Below are 14,347 nucleotides of genomic sequence, written 5' to 3'. Positions count from 1 at the left end.
TAGTGATAATACCAGAATACCCCGCGATAGCCAATTGGTTAACAGTACACTTCTAAAGGAAATAATTTCGGAGCAGCAACTCTTTGTGGGTTTGAAGCCTTGGTGGAGGAGAAAGGAGTAGACTTTTGGATGGCTCCAGAAGCTGAGTTTGGATGAACAATGGATATGCAGGGAGGCAGTTTCAATCCAGAATAGGGGAAGATGTACCAACAGTCTCATCTGACCAGCCATGGGGCAGTCTGCTTTTCATCTTCGAAATTGCGATGAATGTCTTTTATCTCCTCTGCTTTGAGGTCCTGTGACGAAAGGCAGAAGTGCGCAGGGAAACCTGCATAAATTCTCATCAGGCTGGGTGTCCGTTGCTTTCTCTGTGCCTGTTTCCTTGACTCCATCACTGGGGGAACGATTCAGAGATGATTCACTCACTCACTCATCCATCCATCCATCCGTCCATCCATCCCTTGGTCCATTCAGCACATATGCTCTAACACGAGTCCTGCTTCCTGAGCTATAGTGTGGTGAGGGCAGTGGCCAAATCAGCATAACGCCACACACCTACGCCAGCCTGAGCTGGATCAGGAAATGCTTCCTGGAGCAGAGGATGTCTCAGCCGCGTGTTGACCGATGACTAATATTAGCCAGGCAAAGTGAAGGGAAGTGTATCCTGGACAGAAGGAACAGTGTGTTCAAAGGCTCAGTGGTGAGAAGAGCAGACGGCCCAGCCAGGAAACAGACGCTGAAGCACTGGGTTCCCCTGGGAGTCTGGTGGGACCACAGTCTTGAGACATGGGAGATACTCAGGTGTGGCTCCTGGGCAGCTTGAGGAATCTGGGTTTTTACTCTAAAGACAGTGGGGGATCCCATGGGGGAAAGTCACCTGTCCAGTTTGCATTCGTATCCACATTGGTTGGCTCATGGTCCTCTGGGAGGCTAAGTGGTGGAGGGGAAAGAATGCTGAAGGCTAGTCCGGAGAGGGGGTGGTCGGATTCTTCTCATTAGTCATGTTGTCTTTGGGATGACAATTACGTTTGGGCTAGACCAGCGAGTCTCAATTACCCCCCGGGGACGTTTGACAATATCTGCAGGCATTTTTTGGTTAACACACGGTGCAGGGGTTGTTCCTGGCATCTCGAGGGTGGAGCCCAGGGACACTGTTAAACATCCTACAATGCTTGGGATGGCCTTTTCACAACACAGAAGTATCAGCCCAACGTGTGAGTCGGGCCTGGGCTAGACCTACTTGCTTCTCGAAGGGTGGTCAGGGGGCCAGTAGCGTCGGCATCACCTGGAAGTTGGTGAGAAACACAGAATCTCACGCCCCAGGCCCACTAAATCTGACTCTGCAGTTTCTCAAGCTCCCCATGAGATGCAAGTACACATTGAGGCCTAAGGAGCCCTGGTGGAGGTGAGCCCCAAACCTATCCCCTGTGGGTTTCCCTGGATGCCAAGGATCTGTGGAAAGCCTGGATAGGGGATATCAGTCTTCCATGTACATCCGCTTGTCTGTCGTTTGTTCCAGGCAAATTTTAACCACGTGCTGGGGATCCACGACACCTGCGGCGTGCACTACACCTTTGGCTTGCCAGGTCTGCTCGGAGGGATCGCCTACATTCTGCTGATCATCTATGAGGTCAGCTGGATCAAGAAGTCTGTGTAGGTGACTTGGCTTATCCCCTTCGCACCCCATCCAACGCAGGAAGAAATGTGCCCAGAGCCCTCCGCCGAGGTGCATGCGTTCAGAGCCAGGCACTCAGCAGCCTTAGCAAATATTTGTTGGCAGATTTCTTAATACATTCTGCCTCGCCTCTATCTCTCCAGGCCGTGTTTTCTTTCCGAAAAGGGCAGCTTAGGTGCCGGGCAAAGGCAGACAGTTGTGAGCCCCCCCCAAACGGAGACAGAGCCTGTCCATCGGGCCCGAGCCAGTTGGGTCCATTGTTTAACCCCTGGTGGTTTAGGTCATGGTGAAGAGTGTGTCATGGAGTCAGATTCATCTTGACCTCTTACTAGCTGAGTGTGCTGCCTAACCTCTCTGAGCCTCATTGCCTGGTGTAAACACAGATAATAACAGGGCGTCCCCTCACAGGGTAGTTGGAGGCTGCTTGAGGCCAGGCACCTTGTGGTTAAAAGGCTTTAATACTTTAATGTAGGAAAATGCTAGGCACAGATCATCCCTGAGGCCCAGAGAGAGAAGGAGCTTGGCTAAGTTCTCACTGTGTGGCAGGAACGTGGGCCTCGGGACTAGGGTCAGATCCTATGTCCTCCAGACAACAGACGCCAGTGACTGGTTTGACATACCTGAGCCCTGGCCATCACCGCGCACTGCCGCCCCGCCCCAGGAGTTTGTGTGATTATTACTATTATGGGCTCACATAAAATGAAAGTGACTTGGGCATGATACAGGAATAGATTTTTCCAGAGGAACTGATAACAGTGATAACAATAATAATGGTACTGGTACTGGTAACAATCACCACTGTTTATTGACCGCTTTCTAGGCGCTAGGCCCTATGCTGAAAGCCTCACGTGCATCACCTCATTTAATCCTCACATCCTCCGAGAGGTATTATTATCATACTCTAAGAGATGATACGTATGGGGAGTTATCCGCCCCCAGTCACTCGGCTGGAATGTGGCTGTAAAGGCGATGAGCACCTGAAGCAGGTGACGAGGAGCTCATCGTGTTTGGAGGCATCTCGGAGAAATCATGGAGGGCTGGGTCCCTTGGAGCTCTGACAACAGAGATGGCCACAGCCCCACGTTATAGGGATCACATACAGCGTGTGAGACGTCCCTCCTTGAACTGCTTGGGTAAGGGGGATCCCACCTCCAGGTGGGGAGGAGACGGTCTGTGTGAAGCAAGACACCGCAGTGATGGGCTCCAGTGATGTGTCTGCGCTGTTTTAACAGTTGCGCAACTCAGCAAATCCTTTCCTCTGTCTGAGCCCCGAAGTCCCTCTCTGTGGAGCTCAGGGGCCTGTAGGGGCCAGGCAGGTGAGGTTACAAGATGAGAGCAGCGAGAGGAGGCTGGGAAATCGCGGGCAGTTGCTCTTCGGCCCTGGGCAACCATGACTGTGCCAGGACCCAGGCTCAGTGTCCCCAGATCTAATGACTTTTCAAGAGAAGCCAGAAATCTAGAGTGGCGCACCTGCGCTCCCAAGCATTGACAAAAGATTTAGAATCATTAGAAACATCATGTGGGCCAAATTCTGCTCCTGGGCGGCCAGCCTGTGACTTCTGAACCACCTCCCTTCTAGCTCCCTACTCTGTGCTTCTGTGGCTCTCCTAGAGCAGTGGTTCTCATCAGCACTAGCATCACCTGGAACTTGCTAGAAATGCGAATGCTACCCTCACCCAGACCTGCACTGTTAGAAATCTGTGATGGGGCACAGTAATCCGTGTGTCAACCAGCCCTCTAGGGGATTCTCCTGCAAAGCAGTTTGAGACTACTAGCCTGGAGCAGACAACAGCAAAGAACAATAGAACACAAAACAAAGGCCAGCCAACCTATGGTGGCTACTAAACAAGCTGCTCTCCAGGGAAACCAAGCCCTGATCGCAGTGGTACAGATACTCCCGTCTGTGGCCAACAGCAACCATCGAGGGACTATCACTGAACTGGGAGTTGGCAAGGGTTGAGAACAGAGGCCGGTCAACCTGCCCCTGGGAGCGGGCTGTCGCACACCTCTGTGAGTCAGTCTCACCAGGATGGGACAGTGGAGGACCACGTAGTCCTCTCTCCTCTGTAGGAACCCAGCAAAGGGAAGGGGATAGCGACAGCAAGGACCTCTCTTAGAGAGGCCTCTGGTCAGCCGGAAGTCAAGGGCACAGGCTTCAGGGAGGGACAGACCAGGGTCCCATTTACCTGCCGTGTGACCTCAGGCACAGTATACTCAAACTCTCTTCAAGCCTCAGTTTTGATTGCACGATGGGCTAATAAGATCTGCGTCCCAGGTCTGCTGTGAAGATTCAGCATGGAGTGGACACCCTCTTGTCCAGGATTCTTGCTACTGCTGCTTCTACAGGAGAAGCACCTCTGCGTATGGAAAGAGGGACAGAGGACGAGCTGGGAGTCAGAGCACTTAGTGTGACACGTGGAGCAACGGTTTATTAGCTTGGTGTCATTGGACAACACGGTTGGCTTCTCATTCAGTCCACAGTGCTTGCCGAGCTCCTGTTCCGGGGAGCGAATGGGAACAGGTCACGTGCTGCGCTTGCCGCTGGGATGGGGCTGGGTTCCCCAAGCCGTGGGAGTGAAGTGCTGCAGAGACACTTAAATAACATTGACTCCTGCAGGGCAGATGCTGTTTTTCAATAGTTCAGTCCTTTGATTGCATCAGGGAGAAAGCCAGCACTCAGGTGCTAAGCGTCTCTGCGCTTCTGACGCACGCTGACGTCAGGTGTGAAGGCCCGCGAGGCAGCCTCCGGCTGAGACACGTGCTCAGGCTGCATCTGGGGGAGACTTTCGCAACACTCTGTTTGCACTCTGTCTTTTTACACTTACCTCCCATTTCTCTTCCATTTACATAGGTGACTCAAAGTTTCCTTTTAAATACATTTATTTAAATATTTTAAAAAAAGTCAATTTAAAGAAAAATGTTTTAAAAAATAGTATCCTTGGAATGCCAATATAGCCGAATTTGTGAAGGTAACCCACAAACGGGAAAGATCTGTCTGGCCTTTGTGGGTAGATAGGGTTTGAATCCCAAGAGCCACCCATGCCAAGCCATGTGACGTTGGAGACCCTGGCTCACTTTCCTAACCTGGATCTCCCCATTTGTGGAACAGGGACGTTAACAGCTCGCTCAGAGGGCTGCTCCAGCATCATGTGAAATCAGACGGTAAACTGGGGAGCGGAGGCCGTGGTGCAGGGGAGCCCACCCTGCGTGGGGTCTCATTATGGCTAGGTCTATGCCATCCATTTCAGCTTTCACATCACATCAGGATAGAGCGAACTGGGTGGTGGTTGGCAGTTAGCTGATACAGGGCTAGCTTCTGTGCTACCACCAAATATTACTTTAAAAAAAACCTGTTTTGTAGTGCAGTGTACATCTAGAGAAGTAGAAATATCATCAGGGCACCACTGCATGGATTTTTCTGACACGCCCATGTGACCAGCACCCAGAACTCCTTTGTGTCCTATTCCAGGGCAGCCACAAACCTGACTTCTAACCCCACTGGTCGGTTTTGCCTGCTTTTGTCCTTCATGCAGCTCTTGTGTGCCTGGCTTTGACTCTGCCCTGCAGTGGGGAGGCTCTCCCACAATGTCGAGCATCTCTGTAGATTGTTCATTTTCATTGGGGTAGGGTGTAGAATTGTGCTTGGGATTTACTTCCAAAGTGACTGAGTGGTGACACGGAGAGGTCAATGTCATTGAAGGAAAAGGTTACTGTTACGGTTCTCCTGGAAATGAAAGGCTCCGCACACCATGTAGGGCCCCACAAAACCTTATCCCACCCAGGGACCGGGCAGCAGAGAGAGAGGAACTGAGACTATGCCTTCAGGTGGGTGGCAGTGGGGTGATGGGGGGAGGGGCGGGAGTCCCTTATTGGGCAGGAACTGAAAGCATATGTTAGAGTTTATGGTCAGGGGGTTGATCATATGAATTTTGCCGTCCCTTGAAAGCTGACTTGCTGGAGAGAGCGCGGTAAACAATTTCGGCCATTAGTCGGGCCCCGTGATAAATGAGTGCCGTGTAGACAAATACAGAATCTAAGAAACACAGTTAAAACAAGTGTTCCATTGTGCGAATACAAAACAATTTATCCACTACTGATGAGCATTGCGTTCTTTCCCGTTTGGAGCTATTATGAAGATTCTAGGATCGCTGCTATGAACATTCTAGCACTTTTTTTTTTTTTTAGAACATACAAATGCTCTTCTGTTGAGAAGATGCCTAGAAGCAGAATTGTTGGATCACGGCATTCATAGGATCCATTTAGAGGATATGACCAGTTTTCCACTGTAGTTTGTGCCAGTCCAGTCACCCGTGGCACCCAAGAGTTCCCTTTACCCCATATATTCTCCAACACCCCATATTTTCCTTCCTTTTAAGTTTATCCACTTAGGCATCAAACATCATTTTAATTTTAATGTCCCTGATGACCGATGAAGTGCAGCACTTTTCATGTGCTTTCTGGATATTTGAACATCTCCTCTTGTAAATATCCGTCCAAATTCTTTTGCCCATTTTTCTGTTGTGTTGTTCTGCCTTTTTCTTATAGATTTGTAGGAATTCTGGATATAGAGCCTTTGTCATATAAATGTGTCATGAATATCTTCTCCCATTTTGTGGGTTATCTTTCACCGTCTTAATGGTATCTTTTGATGAACAGAAGTTCTTAATTTTAACACAGTTCACTTCATCATTGTTCCCTTCATGTTTGTGGGTCCCGTTTAAGAAATCTTCGCCTACTGCAAGGTCATGTAGATGACCTCCCAGACCACTTCATAGTTTAAAGTGAGGTCCTGCGGTTGCCTAGAAGGAGAGAGGACAGGGAAGTATGTTCAACAGGGAGTTGAGCCTGACAGCCACGCTCTATTCCACCTTGCCCTGATGGAAATAGAACTTTCATCTGTAATTGCCTCATGAGGGAACTTGGGGCTCAGAGAGGTTAAGTGACTTGCCGGGGATCATGCAGCTAGCGACAGTCCTTGGACGTGAACCTGGGTTTTCTGCCTCCCAGTCACGTTCATCATCCATGGTTTCTGAGAATTGAAGTCAGCTAAATAGGATCTTGGAACCCCCCTTTCTCTCCTCCATGTCTGGGTGGCTTTGCAGGAACACGACAGGGGAATGGGTTACCTGGGGAGAGGATGCTTGTTCTTCTGATAGCCCTTCCTGACAGCATCACTGCTGTTGCAGACAGTCCTTCTTGACTCCGATGGCCTCTGGAGTCTGATGCCTGATCGTGACTACAGCCTGCTTTGTTTCTAGGATCAGTTACCAGTTGTTCGTTGGCACCGGGACACTCAGCTTGGCCGTGGCTTCGGGTCTGATAGCTGGTGTTTTGACAGGTAAGTGTGAGATCACCCTCCTTCCCCCATGGCCCAGGACACAGGACCTGAGGCCAGAGGGCATCTGGCCCATGGCTGCACGTGTCTGTGCCCATCCCCTTCCCTGCGAACCCCCGCAGCTCGAGCCAAATGATGCAAAGGGGCTCAGACCTTGATTAACAACAAAAACAGCGTCACATGATTTCAGCATTAGAAAGGCCCTCAGAGGTCACCTGCTGGAGGTATGGACTCTGAGGGCCAGAGAAAGTAAGAGACTTTCTGGAGCTTACAAGTAGCAGTGAGGGACAACATTGCAGCCTCTTGAGCTCAGGGCTGATGATTTCACCCAATTTTGTACAGTGAGCCAAGGAAGCCCTTATGCCAAAAATTTTACCTTCACTCCCTGAGAATACCCATACTATTATTTTGTTCAGCAAGTATTTATTCAATATCTTCTACAAGTCAGGGCACTATTCTTAGGCCCTAGGGACACAGCGGTGAAGAAAACACGTTCCCTGATCTCATGGAGCTGATATCCTAGTGGAGGGAAGGGGACAATAAATAAACAGATAAGTAGAGTATTTACTATGTCAGAGATGGTAAGTGCTGTGAAGAGAAATAACTCAGGGTAGAGGAACACAGAGTCAGTCAGTGTGGGGGTGGGGTGCTCTTGTAGAAGTGTGGGAAGGGAAGGCCTATCTAATAAGTTGACCTTTAAGCAGAAACCTGAAAGGAGAGAGGGAAGGAGACATACCATGTGTTTATTTGGCAGAAGAGCATTCCATGAAAAGGGATAGCAAGTGCAAAGGCCCTGAGGCAGGAGCAAAGCATGCTCAGTGTGGCTGATATGGATAGAGTGAAAGGGAGAGTGGCGGGGGTTGAGAACAGAGTGGTAACAAGGAGCCAGATCATTCTGAGAGATGGGAAGCCACTGGAAATCTTTAAACAGAGGATTGAAGTATGCTTTTGCTCCTGCAATATGACAGAACAGCAAAGACCCTTAGGGAGTTACTAATTTGCCAGTCTTATTTATATGCTAGACAAAAATATGATTTCTGTCCAGAACTGCTCACCTTTATTCTATAGGCAAACAGCTTTATTGGTTAGACATTCATATACTGTGTCCCTAAGCAGGGAATGAATGCCAATTAAGAGACATAAAGGAGTTGTATGGCGTTGGGCACATCAGTTTACTGTCTCTGAGCCTTGGGTGGCTTCGCTATAAAATGAAAGGATGATGGTAACTAATCATTTGGCTTCTTTTATGCTTCAAAACATGCAGGAAGGTACTTTTTGGAATTGCCTGGGTGGTTTTAGAGAGCAAGACTGACTAGAATTGCTCTAATATACCCATTGGCCTCAGCTTTCAGCAGAGTCGAGGTGATTGATTAGATATAGATGAGACAAATGCCTCCCTCCGTAAGTTTACATTCTATTCGTGGTGGCGGTCTAATCCTGAGTAGGGTTACCAGATGAGACAAATGCCTCCCTCCGTAAGTTTACGTTCTATTCGTGGTGGCGGTCTAATCCTGAGTAGGGTTACCAGATGAGACAAATGCCTCCCTCCGTAAGTTTACGTTCTATTCGTGGTGGCGGTCTAATCCTGAGTAGGGTTACCAGAATAGCAAGTGGAAATACAAGGTGCCCGTTTTTTAAGTTCAACATTAACTGAGCATCTGTATTTTATCTGGCAACCCTCCCCCAGACTGTGACACCATTCACCATTGTCACTAGCATTCACAAAGTGACACTGATTTGCACGGTCTTGTAAAGCACCTGGGAGGGCTTTTTTAATGCTTTCCTGGAGTCGAGAAGGAGAACAGAATATTGTTCCTTTAAGAGGTAAGACTGACGAGCGTTCCTCTCTACATGTGGCTTTGAACATAAGAACACTGGTGAATAAAATGAACATGAACATGGAAGGGGTAAAGAGGCCACCAAGCAGCCAAAATAGCACTAAATTGACCCCCTAAAGCTGAGCATTTTCCTTGCCAAGAGGCCCCCCAGCTTGGGGCCTGTCTACACTTACATAAGAAACAATCCTGTCAAGTATGGTTATTGGGTTTCCCAGTTCCGGCAGATTAGAAATGGCAGGTAAGAAGTGGGACAGGTTTCTAGAGTTAAGGCACACTAGTAGAAGTGAGAGGTGAAAGGAGACAGCCTAACGGAAGAAAAGAAATTCTTAAAGCCAGACGCTAGAACATGAAAGCTTGGGCTGCCAAGAGAAGCCAACAACCCTCGACAGCTTCATACTTCCTCTTCATTATATAGCGTGTTTCATAAGTGGATGTTCCTAGCAATGGTTCTGATAGAAAAAAAAACCAGTCTAAATGTGTTTAGTGTTGTCTCATAAGACAAGAAAATATAGTATATTTTGGATGGATTTTTGTCAGTGGTGAGTAAGCCTCAGGTATCTGAAAAGTTTCGTGTAGGTGTTAGAGATCGTTTCTGAATAATTCTAGCTAAATGAGGTATGCTGGTTACACCCTATATGTCAATATCAGTTAAAGGTGTGCATTACAAAAGGAAAATGTGAATAAGTACACGCCTACTCTTGTTAATCTTACTACTTAATACATGGGGACCGATCACCACTAAAAATAACGCAGATAAATCTATCAACGGCATTTCCCTGGTTCATATGAAAGGCGAGCAATCCCTTTATGTGTCCTGGGAAATTCAGCCTACTTTGGGCAGCTGGAGGAATACACAGGGCCAAGCTCTCTGGGCAGAGGCTGGTTGGGTGAAAAGAACAATAGGCACGAAAGCAAGTTATTATAAACTACTTTCATAACTACACAAGTGGAGTCTTGAGCTGAGGTCACAGAATTTACTGGAGCCAGTGACACCTGACTGGAGCCCCTAATTGGAGTTGCTGTCCATGGTAGCTCTTGTGGTCTAAATAGATGGGCTTTTAAGTAGGAGCGCCGTCTGACTGGGCTCTTCTACTCCACCTCGGGAAGCATGTCAGATCGGTGGCTACCGTACACCTCTCAAGATCATCTAAACCCTTTGGAGATAATTACTCTTGCCAGTTTCTTTTAAAAGATGTCCATAGAATTAATAAAGCTGGTCCAGGAAGGCCAACGCTTCAATTTGTCTGTCTCCTGGCTTTAAAAAAAAGGGATTTTTGTTCACATAACTGTAGTTGATATGGTTATGATATTTTGATGAATTTTGAGATAACAAATGCTGTGCTCTAAAGGTTTAACATGTAATTATGAATTTTAACAGGTTTGGTCTTAAACCTCAAAATATGTAAGGCACCTCATGCGGCTAAATATTTTGATGACCAGGCTTTCTGGGAGGTAAGATTTTTAACCTAATGTCATTGATGCTGAGTGACTGAACTTAAAAAGATATATGTTATGTCTGTATATATGTTGACTTGGTGTTTGTGAGAACAAAATAAAAACAGTGTGTGTGTGTGTCTGTGTGTGTTTGTGTGTGTGTGTGTCTGTGTGTGTGTGTTGGTGAGGGCTGGGGAAGTGGTAAAGGTTACCATTCCCCTGATGCCTCAAAGTCACTGAGCATCAGAGATGTGAGAACGGCTGCTGGCCACACTTTCCCCATCTGGGGTCATCAACGTGGGCAAAGTGTTTGGCGTAAAGGTGATGGAATCCTGCAGTGCACAAGCTGGAAGGACAGCACAAGCCAGCAAGTCCAGTCTCATTGACAGACACGCTGAGCAGAGCCATGACCGTCTGAGTTCTCACAGTGAGTGTGCAGCCGAGCCGGATCTAGAACACAACTCTCGATCAACAGTAGCTAGTGGTCGTAAGACCACTTGTACTGTAGGAATCTGGGATCCTTTAGCCAAAGGACAGAGAGCTTGAACCACGCGGCTGCTGCTGAGGGTCTCTGTTTCCCTGTAGTGTTTGTTGTCAAGACTAGTCTAGAGAGAGGCTCAGGGCTCGTTCCCTGTCACCCCACTGCCCTCTTCCCTTTGACCAACACTCATAGTTCACCACGTACTCTGATGCGTCACCGTACGTAACTTCCATATGATGCTGAGGTTGGCTGGGCAAAATTGTGAAATTATAAATGGGAAGTGGAGGCTGACAGAGGTCAGGCTAATGCCCAGCATCAGACCTTTGCGAGTGGCAGAGATTAAGACCAGGAACTAGACCTCCCAAGCCAATCCTTTCTCCACCTGGCATGCCTAGATACCGATCACTAAGGGGACAGAGACCCAGCCTCATTATGGGCCTTGGCAATAGTGTTTGTAGAGAGAACCTGCCTCTTCTTCTCCTTTGCCTCCTCCTTTTACCTCTTCTCTTAACTCCGTTTCTTCCTTTTCCATGTCAAAGAGCTTTATGGAGGTATAACTGACTACAACACACATATTTAAAATACACAATTTGATACATTTAAACATATTTATATGCCTATGAAACCATCCCCACAGTCAAGATAATGAACATATCCGCGGCCACCATGTTTCCTTGTGCCTCTTTGAAGCTATTCCCTCCCTACTCCACCCCGTTCCATCCCCAGGCAACCACTGAATTGCCTCCTGTCCAATAGATTGGTTTACATTTTCTATAATTTTGTATAAATGAATCATACAGTACGTTCTTTTTCCGGCTTCTTTTACTCAGCATAATTATTCTGAGAGTCATCCACGTTGTTGCTTATAAACGGTCTCATCTTCTACCAGCTTCTCCCTACAGCCAGTTTCTCTCAGTCCCTGCGAGCATTCTTGCCCCTTCAGTGGTAAGCAGGCTAATCTAGTGAAAGGACTCAGAAAACTGTTTTAATTCATCCTTCAAGTATTTCTTGAGTAACCCCTACATGCCAAGCATTCTGCTAATCAGCCAGGGATGCCACAAACGGACCAATATCCAGCTCAATTATTTGAGTTGCAGTAAATACTTGCTGAATGAATGAAGGAAATGTGAGGAACCCCACCTAACGCTGGGCACTGCAGCAGCAGGTGAAGTGGAACCATGGGGACGGACCTAGAACGGGAAGACCTGAATTCCAGTCACCGTTCTGCAGGGTCTCATGGAGGCAAGTTCCTTGACCTCTCTTACTGGTAAAATAAGAATGGTAGTCTTTGTTCTACCTCTCTGGGTTGTTTCGAAGACCAAACAAGGTAATAATGGCTGTAACTACATTCTGTAAACTATGGAATGCAAAGCACCACGTGAACAGGAAAGCTTATTACTGGGGGCTTAGCCAACCATGAAGGAATGCGTAAGCATGATAGTTATCATTTATCGTAAGCCGATGGTTTCCGATTTTGTGCTAGATGCTTTTCGGCATTATCTGATTTTATCCTTACAACAACCCCGCACAAGAGTAAGCATCCCTGTCTTAAAGATGAAGAATGGGGGCACCTTGGTGGCACAGTCAGTTAAGCATCTGACTCTTGGTTTCAGTTCAGGTCATGATCTTGGGGTTGTGAGATTGAGCCCCACGTCAGCTCCGGGCTCAGCACAGAGTCTGCCTAAGATTCTCTCTCTCTCGCTCTCGCTCTCTCTCTGCCCCTCCCACTGCACTCTTTCTCTTTCTAAAATGAATGAGTCTTAAAAAAAAAAAAAAAGTTGAAGAGTAACTTGGCCAAAATGATAAAGCTAGTAAATGGAAAAGGAGGAATTTGAACTGGTGTCTGTTTGGCTCCAAAGACACAGACGCTCCTGGAGGACAGTTACTCCCCCCGCCCTTCTGATTTCTCCTCTTATAGCTGAGCAGAACATTTTATTCAGCAGCGGAACACAGCTCTCATTTGAAAAGCCAAATATCCATTAAAGAGGCAAGAATTCAGACTTCCAAATCTGATAAATCCAGGGGTAATTTTTTTTAATTTTTTTTTTTGGCAAACCATCCGAAAAAACATTTTAATCATCCTCAAATGTCCTAACGCACTTCAGGGAACCAGACGCCTGGGGGTTGGAAAGGACATTCCCTCACTGGTTGCCCAAACCATGCCTGGCAGTTCTTGGGATGGGGCATTCACCACTCCCCAAACGTACCCATGTCATCCTTGGATGGTTCTATTACTAATTAATCATTCACTCACTAATTCCACTTAATGTATTACCTAATATATGACAGAGCTCTTGCGTGAAGACAAATCTAAACGAAATGAATTTCCAGATCTCAAGGAACTGCACATACTAACCCTCTGTCTTCCTGTACATTACAACGATCCTACCTGACACAATTTTTCATAAATTCCTTCCTTCCGCTTTTTATTTCAATTTAATAACCCATGGATTTTATTTAATGCTTTCCAAAGCACAAGAACTCACTGGCACCCACTTATTAAAACTAATTCCACAGTTAACCTTTCTGAAGAAAATAGCTTTTTTGCAAGTCTATCGCAGACAAGCCTCTGTCCTGGGTACTGTGTGGGGGTTCAGAGAAACTAGGGCTTTCACCATGTAGAAGGACTGGATCTTTCTATGTGCACAGCTCTATCATTAAGCACTGAGTGAGTCATCCTGGCAGTAGCTGCTGGACAGACGAGAGAAGGGAAAGATCCTGAGTTTGGGGAGGTCAGGGAACACAGAACTTGGAGCTGTGCTGGATTTGGCTAAGTGGCCGGAAGTGAAAGACATTCCAAGCAAGGGGAAGGTTGTGAGCAAGAACCAGAGAAGCAGGAGGCAACCTGGCTCAGCGGGATGGTCGGTGAAGGGAAGGAGGAAAGGCAGGCGGGAGCCACTTGACTCACCCTCCAGGCCACTGGAAGCTCCCAAAAGTTTAAGTGGGGAAACGAAAGGATAATGGCTGGGAGTTGGGTAGAGTCAGACCAAGCTCGGAGGATGGATTCTGGAACGAGTGCAGTACGCTGCAGATCACCCACTGGCTTCTGAACAAGTATTTGCCGTTTATTTTAAAAATGATTTTATTGCCAAGAAACATAAACACCACCACTGTTTTAGCATATAAATTCCTCAGAATGTGTGACGTCCCTCCTGCCGTGCTGGGCAAAATTCTGAAAACCTAGCCTCGTCCCACTGGTATCACCCTGCTTCTGATTTAAGATGCACGTTCTAGACACACAGTAAGGATCCAGCAAATGCTTGTTCAACAAAAATGAGGAGAGTGGGTTTCTAAAGCAAAGTAGGAAAACAGATTAGGAGCCTACCAACTGACTCCTCCCCTCTTGGAGAGGCCCCTGAAAAGAGCCTTGTTACGGAAAGCGGATCTGAATTCGAGCCCTAGTTCACCCACTGGCAAGCTAGTACCTTCAGGCCCGTCACATTACTTACCTGGGGCTGTTTCTTCATTTGTAAAATGAGATCAAATTCCACATTGTGGAGTCAGACGGATCTGAGTTCTACCAGCCCTTGTTCTGTGATCTCTCAGAGCCTCATTGTTCCCATCTCCGTGGAGAGAGGAACAGT

General features: G+C 47.4%; 1 protein-coding gene across 1 annotated transcript in view; it reads left to right on the top strand.

Annotated features, from left to right (window-relative positions):
• Positions 1-14,347, top strand: part of RHCE (Rh blood group CcEe antigens) — a 36,061-nt gene that overhangs the window by 20,876 nt on the left and 838 nt on the right. Inside the window, exons 7-9 of the mRNA XM_026517011.4 lie at positions 1,520-1,653; positions 6,934-7,013; positions 10,227-10,300. Of these exons, the coding sequence (XP_026372796.1) occupies positions 1,520-1,653; positions 6,934-7,013; positions 10,227-10,300 (288 nt within the window). The remainder of the gene's footprint in view (positions 1-1,519; positions 1,654-6,933; positions 7,014-10,226; positions 10,301-14,347) is intronic.

Source organism: Ursus arctos, unplaced genomic scaffold, assembly GCF_023065955.2.
Source record: "Ursus arctos isolate Adak ecotype North America unplaced genomic scaffold, UrsArc2.0 scaffold_32, whole genome shotgun sequence".
NCBI lineage: Eukaryota > Metazoa > Chordata > Mammalia > Carnivora > Ursidae > Ursus > Ursus arctos.
Note: the sequence above shows the minus strand (reverse complement) of the source record. Positions and strands in the feature narration are given on the sequence as shown.